Raw genomic sequence first — 12,017 nt, forward strand, 5'->3', positions numbered from 1 at the left:
TCTTTTAGCCTACTGGTAACCGATCTCAGAAGAAAGAACACAAATTGGTTGGAAATACATATCAACCAGACTGCCAAGCGGAGCACCATGGACATGGACTGTATACAGTTACTAAGATCACTAGCAACAGAGAAACATATATCTCTTGCAAACTGCATACTTGCCCCACCTGAACTGGGACTATTGGTATGTACAAAAGTAAAAGCAGTTATATAAAACAAAACAAAAAAAAAAGCACTGGGCATGAGCGACAAACACATGCGGGATTCCATCACATATTCGGTTTGCTATGCGTCAGAAAACAACACTAAAACAATTAACAGTGATATTTCATTCTTACCTCTGTTGTCCCTGGGATTTGCAGATAGGCAATGCCTAAAGAGAAATCTGTCACAAAGTCTTTCGTGGTGTAGGTCTTTTCATTTGAGTCCTGCAGTAAAATGTCTGGTGCTTCACTATATGGCTGCCACGTGACGATAATGAGGGATTCTTTTCCAACTGTGCTATCAAAGGTCACTGTCCCAGAGAGGTGCTGGCCTGGCTTCATACTTTCAGCAAAGCTTTCCAACTGTTAACGAATGTGAAAACGAAAAACGTCATACAGTGTGCATAAAATATAGGGGGAAATACAGTAATTTACATAATATTGTGTTCATCAGAGTAGTTTAGGATTGAATGCATGTGTGAAGGTTTGCTTAAAAAACACGACCAGACTGTAAATATAGAAATTCAGCTTTCTATTCATTCTCTACTAAACTTTGGAGTTTTGAAAGTAAATGAAGTCGGCCCCTTATCCTCTTTAATCCGTTCTTATCCAGTTCCTTTTCAAGAGGCCACACATACATGCAGCTACTATACAAGGACAGTCAAATTACGCTTGGTATAATATCTCCATGTTACTTACTAAGCGAGCCCAAGTAAACATAGCATCTGTTGCCCCTAACAACTAAGTGTGAAATCCGGCAGCGTGACAACAGAGGTGGCATAGTGATGTGGCTGTATCATGACTACTATCTGAAAATAAAGCACTGACTCAAAGAAATATCAGATTAAATTAATTGGCATTATCCTCTGCAGGCTCATAAAACAGGCACTCATCTCTGCAACAAAAATGCCCATTATGGTATAGCCCCAGAACATGTGAGAATCTCAGGCCGAGATTCACACTTTGCATCACAGGTTTGCATTACTGTTTTAAGTCCAACCTGACAAAAAGTGTTGTGGTGGGATTTACAATTCAACGCAAATCGCAATTTGCATTAAATTTTAACCCAAAGTAATGCAATGCTGCGCAATGTGTTACCTTGCATTAGTTTGCATCCAGGGGGTGCTTCTGGGTGGTGCATGGTTGTTCCCATTCAACCACCCTTCAGTTTTGACGGAAATACCTATCTACAACGAATTATAGACAGGGGTTTCGACCATAATCCTGCGCCTCCTCAAGGAGGTCATTATGAGTGAAAAGTTTTCATTTCTCCTCGTTTTTCCCACTATGCATGTGTGCTGCATTGTACAGCATACAAAGCCTTAAAGCACCGTTTTTGTACTGAAAGGGACACCTTGCAGTACTGAAACTATGCTTCAGGCAATGCAGACACCCTGACACCCTTGCACTATTGCGCAAGGGTGTCTGCATTGGCATTTGGCTTCCAAAAGTGTACCAGCACAGGGTAAGAACAGAAGAGTGCTACATCTTAGTAGATACAGCAGGGCTCTGCTGTCTCTCATTCATGCAACACGCACAGCAACTTTACTAGTGGCCCTGTGTTGTATGACTATAGTGCACGCACTAACACGTTAACATTGCAAATTAGAGCTCGAGGTAGAGTCAGCTCAACATGTAAACACAGATGGTGCTTCTGCTTAGTCTTTCCATGTTTCACTGCCTGCTCAAGTAGAGTATGTGCTGCACACAGTATAATTTCCTATTAAACTGGTGCACTGTTCTCTTTGCATCTGTGTGCACTTGCACCCAGTCGTAGACAGAACCATACGTACTATGGTAGGGATGTCTAAATACAGTATTTGGATGCTAGACTTTTCGGCAAACTCCTCCTGGCTGTGTTGGTCATAGTATCTGAGAAATATTGGGTGATCTGAACATAGCTGTCTGATAATACTCAACTCTTGAACAATGCACCTCAACATTTTAATAACTGTTTTTACCCCTTCCTTCCTTCATACCAGATAGAAGACAGGGTCCTTAGGCTGACCACGTGCTGAAACAGTGATGTGCTGTGGACAACTGAGGAAGGCAGCTGAGGTGAGGTATGATCACCCAACTCAGAACCACCAGCAGCCAGTGACAGGTCATAATCCTGTGACAATTAGAAACTTAAAGCTTGCAGGTGTTACATGAAGCTGGTGTGACTGTGGCATGGGCATAGTGCACAGACTGTGAGAAGTTTATCATGCAATCTGGTCAGCATGCTCAAAGACTCAGTGAAGGAAATCCTTCTGTCCCGGGGATCGAGCTCCTGGGCTTGAAAGATGAGTTTACATCTATCTTGCTTCAGAAGAAGGTATGCAATTGGGGCAGAGGAAAGTCAATTTCATACCATTGAAAATAATGTCTTCTTAATTGGGCAGGAAACTCTGGAACTGTTGCCAGTTGTAAGGGTGAGCAAATGATTATACGTTTTTTCCAAAGGAAAATTGAGTTTCACGTTAATATAAGGTTTTGGTAGTGAATGGATCAAAGCGGGGTCTAGACTTATGTATTACATCAAAATTTCAGGTCACTGATAACTCTCACCTGCAACACCACACCCACACTCGATTGTGCTCACCAAGTTTGCCAGAAGCACAACACTACTGCCAGTTCCTGCCAGGAGCACAAAAGGTGAAGGACTGCAGTATAATTCTGATAGACTCTTTGTGATCAGTGGGCAATTCACAAAATTGACTGTCACGTTGCTTGTTACCCCCCAATGTAGTGCCTTATGAAGGAGCAAGTGAGGTCTCTCAGCAAGTGAGTCTAATGGCAACATTTAATAACTCATTGGCAGCCTTGGATAATATCATTGCATAAACTGAATCTTCAAATCCAGACTTGATTGTTACCGCTGATGTAGAGTTTGTAAAAAAAAAAATTATATTAATGAAAAAACTAGCTAGAGATGATGTGGAATTGGTAAAACCCAGCATACGCAAATTTGCGATGCTTAAACCCACATCTCTAATGGAGCCGTATCTATCATGGCCCATAACAAGTCATGAGCAGTTTTTACTAACAAGGTTCCGGCTGAACTATTATCACTTATTACTAGCTGTACCAAGGGGATCACATAGAGGCCAGGTGTTGCCTCCCTGCGGCTGCGACAATATGTCTCCGCAGGACTTGGTGCACTTTTTATTTATTTGTCCTCTCTATAATGCTCCCCGGAGGTCCTTTTTGAAACCCTTATTAAAAATATTAAATTTTAATCAGGCCCGCCCTTCCCTGTGTTACCTGCAAATGGTAAAACCCAAAAGCACTTTATATGTGGTTGGATTTCTTAAATCAGCACTAAAATTCAGAAACGTAAGAGAGTCCTGACAGTCTTTTTATCTTGTCATTATACCTGTTTTTATTGATATATTTTATACTCTCCGTAAGTGAAATGAATTGTATAAAAATTGGGGTTATGATCATGTCATTTATCTTTTTTCAAAGTTTTTTGTTTACGTTGCAATGTTGCTTTTATGGTTTTTAACATATGTAAAACCGAATAAAGTATTTTGAAATGAATGAATCTTCTTTAGACTCTGGTGATCTACAACTGTCAACTGATGAAACCGCAGTTAGAATTGTGGGTCCAGTTCTAACTGCTCTCCTATTATTGATACATTGTCTAGTATTACTGAAACAAGTGAGTTCAAACAAGGTATAAGAAAGTGTAAGATTGTCAAAAACAAGACCACCAAATATAGTGCACTGGTACAGTATGAAGAAAAGTTAGTACGCAGGTGGTCTACATAACCAGAGAGAAAGAAACCTGCTGAGTCATTACAGAAACGGGGGTGGCCAGTAAAGAAGGTTTACAACCATTAGAGCTGATAGGGCAGCAGATCAACTTTTAATCTGTTGTTAATTCTAGTAAAAGCTGTACAAAATAAGAAAACTGAAGGAAAATGGACAAATAGCAACTATTTTAATCCTCTAGGTAATACAAAAGGTTCTTTTAAGGGGACATTGTATCTCAAATTCAGAACTGGTGTGAAGGGTGCAACTGGAAACAGCAAGAACATCATCAGCAGGAACAAAAGAATGTGTCCGCTGGCATTGACTCAAAGTGCAAAGCTTCATGCCCAGCAATTGGATGGTCTTCCTCCTTCTAGTAGTCACTCCTTAATCCCCTCTCCACTTCTTCCCACACTGGAAAGCAGTCCTCCAAGGGACTTCCCAAGCCCCCAACCTACCCTAGTGTGTTGTAATGAGACTTCCCACCCTGTGTTTGTTTACTCCAATAAATGGCCAACTTCACAAAGTGCTGCCAAGCTCACCAGGCACTAATGCAGGCCTATCTAACCAAGTATCCCTGGCCTATCCAAGCCACGCTAATATCATTATACCGGCACTTAAAAACTCTTTTGTGACACTTGCTTCTTGGAATGTGGCTGGTCTTAGGACTAAGGCTAAAAGTTGCCCTCTCTGACTGGAATAATTGTATTAAACAACATGACATCTGTCTGTTCCAAGAAACAGGGTGTATAGATCTAATCTTTAAACCAAGTTATCTAAACATTTTTATCCCAGATAAACCCAGTCTGATTGGGAGCCCTTCTGGAGGGCTAACAGTTTGGTATGGAGCCTCCTTAAATTGCAGAATCTATAAACTTGACGTGGATTGTCCGGATATTTTAGCCATTCATATAGCGATTGACAAGTCAACCAGTATTGAAATTTACTAAATCTACGCTAAAGGGGTCAAGGGAGGTCTGGTGTCAAAAGACAATTTTGAGAAGAATATTTGGATAGGAACCAGTGCCACTTCCATCTTATTCTCTCACGAGACTTCAATACCACATTTGAGCCGCAAGACATAGACAATGTCCTCTTACCAAAGCTGTGGGGAGAGGAGTTGCCCTAATGGCTAGGGCCGTCAACCTCGATTCTGGGGAACCAGGTTCGAGTCTAGGCAATGACGCTGAACATCCTGTGATTCTGGGCAAATCACTTAATCCCCCGTGCCTAACAAAAATTAATGTGTCCTCATGCAACGCAACCGGTGCTATGTAAAGCACTCTGATACCCGATGCTTCGGGTCAAGTTTGGGCTATATAAAACTCTGTAAAAAAAACAAACAAAGATGCAGTTCTCCCAGAGCAGCAGTCAAGCAGAGTGGCAATCCTTGTAGCACAGCAATCTTTACTCATGATAGAGTTCTTCACAGGTCCAGTAGTGTACTGTCTTGGTAGGGTCCGAGCCCCAGTACTTATACTTAGTTGTGCCTTTGAAGTGGGGGTGAGTTCAAACAAGGGTCATTGAAGTACACACATGCCCTTTCTTCCCATCCTGTGTTCGTGGCTGTCTAGAGGGAATGCACAAAGTGTAGCTGTCACCCACCACAGATATGTACTTGAGACAGGCTGCAGGCAAGTAGAGCAGTAAGAGCAGAGAAATGTCCACTTTCTAAAAGTGGCATTTCTAAAACAGTAATGTTAGATCCAACTTTACCAGTAAAGAGAATGTATCATTACCATTCCAAAGAAATAACACATGATACAGCTACTCCTTTCTAATCAGGAATTACACCTTAAAAGTGTATTAAGGAATTCCCAATGCTAACTTATGAGAGGAGTAGGTCTCACAGTAGTGAAAAACGAGTGTGAGTGTTCATCACTACTAGGACATGCAAAACTTACCAGTACATATACCACCTTTTCATACACACCACCCTACCATATGGGCTACTAATGGCCTACCTTAGTGGTAACTTAGGTATAATAAAAGGGGAGTTTAATGCTTTGCCAGTAGTTTTAAACGCCATGTCAAAGTGACAGTAAACTGCACACACAGGCCCTTCAATGACAGGCCTAAGACAGGTTTGAATGGCTACATGTCTGGGTGGCACAATCAGTGCTGCAGGTCCACTAGTAGCATTTAGGTTACAGGCCCTGGGTATATGATATACCACTTTATAAGGCATTTACAAATAAAATAAATATGCCAATTGTGTATACATAAATGCTACCAAGTTTAAGGGAGAAGTACATGCATTTTACTGCTGGTCAGCAGTGGTAGAGTGCTCAGAGTACGACTGCCAACAAAAAGAATCAGCAAAGTAGGTGGTAAGCAGGCGACCAACCTTGTGATGATAGGTCTAACACTGTCTTACTGTATTGCTAATTGATAGACACCTATTATGATTTGTTTCATGAAAGATGTACACTTAAAGTAAAAGCAGTGGACTCCACCATCCCAATATCCATATAGAAGCAATGGGATAGAATTTCCAGGTGTGGTAGGATCTGTCTTATAGTTATGCATTGTGCAGTGTGGTTGTTCTTGGCTTATGCATTTCCTGCTATTCTGTATTTTCCTCCAAAGTTTTTTCCACCACATCCTTGCACTTCTACTCCAGGGAAAGTGTCAATTGTGTTCCCCTAGTCATTAATTCTGACATTCCAACGACCAAGAAGAGTTAGTGACCAGTGGCAAAATATTAAGGTCCATATGTACAAAGCTTCCTGTTTGCAGTTCTAAAATAGATTCCATAGGAATCGCTAGTTAAGAAATGAAAAAGGATATGTACTAAATTTTCAATTCCCCAGTAGTGACTCCCACAAAGTAGGAATAGCTAATACAGAATGGCAAACAGGAAATGCCATTGCATTTTGGCCTATGGACAAAATAGGAAATGGCTTGCATTACCTAAATTGTGTGATTTACTAATGGTAAATCGCAGTTTAAGAAATGCAAAACCAAGGGTGCCTCCGGGCTTAAGGCCCCCCTGAAGGCACCCCGAATTTTCTATGGCACATAGAGGTGCACATACACCATAGGGGCATATGTGCGCTTCATGTCACGTTAAAAAATGCATTTTTAAATGTATTTCTAAATTTTGCACATGGTTACCATTGACTTCAAGTCAATGGTAATAGCATTGCCTAAATGCCCGATTTGCATTTAGGAAATGCTACATACATGTGCTTTTGGAATCGCAAATAGGTAATCCATATTTGGATTCTAAAATGGCTGTCACAATTTGCAATTTCTAACGGGTGGAAATCGCAAATTGCAACAGATTCTGCTGCTTCGTACATCTAAAACGGTCATTTAGCACTTCTTAATGGGCCGAAATAGCGATTCGACCCTAAGATATGCTAAATGGCTTCGTACATCTTGGCTTAGTCCTCACCCATGAGTAAAACAGTGGTGAGAGAATGTTCACCCAAACACTCCCAAAATAAATCAGCAGAGTCCTGCAGGTCATATATCAAAAGGGAATAAGCAAAGGGGATTACCAGTCCAAGGAATGTACAGAATGTTAATTTCTAGATGAAAAGGAGAACGTTCTTCTCGGGGATATAATATTCAATGATATTAGATATTAGATAGCACCTCTTGCCCTCAAAGATTAATAGTGCCAATCATCAAGCCTTGGAGGGAATGCTCATGTGTGACGCAAAGGAACATGTTAGGAGTTTGCCTTTCTTCCTTTTATGCTGCCTTCTGTGCCATTGTGTTTCCTGTTGATGCAGGAAGTGACAGCTGTGAGATCTTAGTGAGCGCAATCGATTGCATGCCTGGAATGCGTGATATTTATGTGACAAGTAGGGAGAATGCAGAAAAAGCCATTTTGACGCAACTCTGATTTCCTGGAGGATCTGACACAAGCACAAACATATTCAGAGGGTGCAGCTCTCTCAAAGGAAGCTGCAGCTTAGCTCCAATATTGGCAGCAGCATATGCAGGCCTGAAATGAAAGGTGTTTTTTGGCAGGCCTTTTATTGAATCAGAGGCCAACTGTTAAGGCAGTGTGCTCACCTGTAAGAGATCACAGTCATTCTAAGAAGAGTTGTGATTACATATGAAATATCAAGCCCTCCTGGCTATCTCACTCAAAGTTAAATGCTTAGCAGATGACAAGGTGGACTCACTGTTGCAACCTCATTCGATGATGAGGTAAATACATCTCATCTTTACAAGCTTTTTGCAAATTTGCCTGCAACCTCTACTCAGACAAGATTCTGTTTCATGCACAATACCCTTTGGAAGCCAGGAATGTAGTGACAAACGGGCTACTTGGGAGTTAAGTTTTAGGAGGGATAGAGACGTCCTTATTAAAAAGAAAGGTGTCATTATGGTTGTCAACACTTATTCATTTAAACATATACAACCTTATGCATCCTGGTCCCTCCCCCATAGCTTACGCCGTTTCTGGTTCCTCTTGAGACACGATCTTCTTCCCTTAAATAAATTACTAGCTAGATGGTATGGCTTTTCTGATAAATGCACTTTATGTAACAATGTTAATTCAACTGGTCTATCGTCGAAAGTGGTTGAGACAAATATGCTTACAGTTAAACATTTCCTCTGCTAAATCTCTCCTCGATGCCATTTTCGAACCTCCCAATGAAATGTTCTGTTTCAGAATTTTTTACTTTTTTAAATGCTTCTTAGAATTATATTAACAGATGTGTTGCCCTTTTTATGGTCTTTGTATAATTGGAATGTATTTTGTGGATTTTATGTCTGTGTAAATTTTGCTATTGATTATGTTTTGTTTATATGTGGATCTCAATCGAGTTCCAAATCATATTAAAATAAAATTGAAATTGAATAGTGACAACCTGCAGTCTGTGGGATTGAAAGGGCTCCAGCAAATAGAACATGGATTGAGCCGTGTCATTGCTGATTGTGAACAAGTGGAGCCATTGCAGAAAAACATTTTAGCAACAAGGCTGGCAGGGCTTAATATGAGCTTAAGGTTTCCGGTGCTCAGCATCAGCACATAATCATCAACACCGGTACTTTTCATGAGCACCAGTTAAGGACATATTCATTTATGGTAGGCACAGGGAGATTACGTGATTTGCCCAGAATCACAGGATGTTGTGCCAACGCCGAGACTCGAGTCTGGATCCTCAACTCTGAAGTTTGCAACTCTGGCCATTTCTCACCATGCTCTCCCTACTTGCATGGTTAGTAGTTGGTTCTGTTTTAGGTGGCGCTAACAGGAGAACAGGAGAAATGGGCTAGTGCAAGCTGCCTCCTGACAAGAGCCCCAGCACCTATTTTTTTACAAATTAACCACTGAAGGCTGACGTCCCAGGGACTGTCATTCTTAAGGTGGAGACTGAACAATGAAGCCGTGATAGTGGATGTATTCATGCAAGACCGGAACATTGGTTCCCTTGTGGTGTCCCACTTTTTGATAATTCTGAGAATATCTGTCACAGTTGCACTAACCTTGCAAAACAGACCCAACAGAAGCAATGCTAGCATCTACACTTCCTTGAAGCCCCTGATGACCATGCAAATAATATTGATGATTATCAGAAGTATGAGAGAGAAATTGAGACACTAGATTGTTGTGTTTCTATCTAGGACCCTAATTCGATATTCCCGATTTATGCCCTTGTATGGTTATAATAAATAATATCCTTATAAAGGCATAAGAATCATATCCATATTTAGTAATAGCCCATGCAGTCCAAATACGGCAAGGCTACTCCCCTAGACTCCTAGAAAGTACAACGCGTTCTTTAAACAAACCAAGCCTCCAGCAGCCCGGGAAATCCCCCTGCTCTTGTTTTGATTTGCACAAGAACTCCTAGAGTCCAGAAAGAACTGTCAGTTGTTAATGACGTCTTATGTCCAACCTTACGTCAAACCCGGCACCTTTCAGGTATAAATATACCAACGTTGCCTTAAGCAAACACACGGTGGTTTGGAGCAGAGCGGCTATCTACTTGCCCGAAGCCCAGCTGATGCGAGGAGCCGAAGGATGCCGCCCCTCCCCTTTTGACGCACTGAGAAAGAGGCTGTCTTTTTCTCCAGCAGAGAAAATTCCAGCTCCGGTGTTTCCAGTCACCCTTGCGGGTTGCTGGGATATCGAGTCCTGAGAGAGAGATACAAGACCTCCTACATTCTATTACCAAGGTACGGAGCTGACTAAATCCTTAAGAGAATTCTTGATTCAGATTCCTTGGCAAAAAACCAACTTAACTTAAACTGCTACCTACTTACTCCTTCCCATGTATTAGGCTTAGGTCAGGTACACCGGGGTAGGCGTATCTTAGAAGCACCAGTTGAGTACGTTAGTCAATGTTTTTATGTATGTTTATATTTTATCCATTTTAAAGTATCATATGGCTAAGAAACCAAGTCAATGCTTTTACAGTATTATTTCATAATACTCCTTTTACTGTACGCACTTTACTTTATGATAAGTATTGCAATTGTGGCAATTCATTTCTCTTGCATGAGAAAGAAGACTGCTCAATAAATAACACCTTTTATTGAAAACGCCCGTCTCTCTATTTCTCTGCACTCTGGTGAAACTAAGTATGCACGATTGACTGAGTGAAATAACTGTCTATTGTTTTCACACGACTCTAGAGATATACTCTTTATTCTGAGGGAGCAAAGTTGTCATGTTTATGCGGTTGTCAGGAACGAATCCCTTCTTGTTTAAATCAGGAGAGTTAACTCTTTCCTGAACATTCGAGAAAGTTTCTAGTGACCACTGAGCTAGCTGGCAAAACTAATTAAGTCTAATATAGTCAGTAGAGACCCAGTCGACCTAAGTCCTACATCTACACTGCTGTTTATATTATTCCAATGCGCAGAGCCTATTGGGAATATAGGAACTACACTACATGGCGCCCAACGTTGGGTAAGGCGATAATCTAACGCAAGACATTAGAGTAACTCAGTCGTGCTTTTTCACGCAGACCCCTTTTCCCCGTAAAAACTCCAATAGACGTCTGGAGTGGGTAAAAGGTTAAAATCCGCCAGAACTTAGTAGGAAGAGAATCCTATATATAGTTTTTGGTTTAGTCAACGTTGAAGGATACAGTGTTCCAAAATATTGTGCACCTAATCTTTGTTTCCTTGAAACTTGATCTGCAACAAAAAATAACTTCTAAATTAGAAATCCTGCCGAGCAGTCTAACATCAGATAATTATCTTCCAAAACAACAGAAAAAGTTTTGTAATTATCAAAATTCAAATAACAGGTATAAGGACGAAAGTACAATTCCTCATTGAATAAACAATCAACACCAGAATCCTGATCTACGTTGATCCGTGTTTAAATATCAAATTTCAGAGTTCAGTCCAGATTCCTCAGGTTCTCAAGTCCTTTATTCACTCAAAGTATTCTCAAAGTTCATTCCAAATTTCTCAAAATCAGAGTCCAAGTTTCACAAATTTCAAAAACATCCACAGCAGCCAACACGTGTTTCGTTGGGCATTTATCTGTGCCAATCAACTTCCTCAGGGCTGCAAGCCAAAATAATACAAAATAAACTACTGTAAAGAATTATATAATATAAAAGTAGAGGTAATCCAATTATTTAAGAAAAGTTAAATTATACTCCAAAAGGAATCACCACCTAGGTGAAAAGATAAAACATAGTACCCTCATTACAGTGACAAGCCATAACTGTACACACATTATGTGGATCCCGGTGTAAAGTCATAATTAACAGAAAAACATTCTGCCATTGAGCCAAATTCGTGTCACATAAGTATATTACCTCAATTTAGAATAGATTATCCATAAGTATCAAGTTACTTCCAGCACACGTTTGTCACGACAATCATCAGTATCTGGAATGATACAGGGAGGCTCTAAGCTATGTCACCACAATTTACTCGTTTTATAGCAAATAATTATCATGGACTTATAGCTAACTATATTATATTACACAAGTCCAGCGGTATCGTTTTAAGCATAGCACACATAACATAAGTAATGAATAATAAATAGTACCTCTCCACTTTTCCACTCCCACCTATATCTCATCTCGTAACGATGTATTAATTTCTCAATGGATCTGTCAGAAAGGATTGCAAAGTCAAA

The 12,017-nt window shown here is 40.5% G+C and overlaps 1 protein-coding gene across 2 annotated transcripts in view; it reads right to left on the reverse strand.

The window, feature by feature from the left end:
- The window catches only part of LOC144755927 (calcium-activated chloride channel regulator 1-like), a 368,989-nt gene that overhangs the window by 154,746 nt on the left and 202,226 nt on the right, over window positions 1-12,017 (reverse strand). For both annotated transcript variants that reach the window (XM_078645342.1, XM_078645333.1), the window contains one exon: window positions 341-568. In XM_078645342.1, coding sequence (XP_078501468.1) covers window positions 341-568 — 228 coding nt within the window. The remainder of the gene's footprint in view (window positions 1-340; window positions 569-12,017) is intronic.

This window comes from Lissotriton helveticus, chromosome 1_1 (genome assembly GCF_964261635.1).
Source record: "Lissotriton helveticus chromosome 1_1, aLisHel1.1, whole genome shotgun sequence".
NCBI lineage: Eukaryota > Metazoa > Chordata > Amphibia > Caudata > Salamandridae > Lissotriton > Lissotriton helveticus.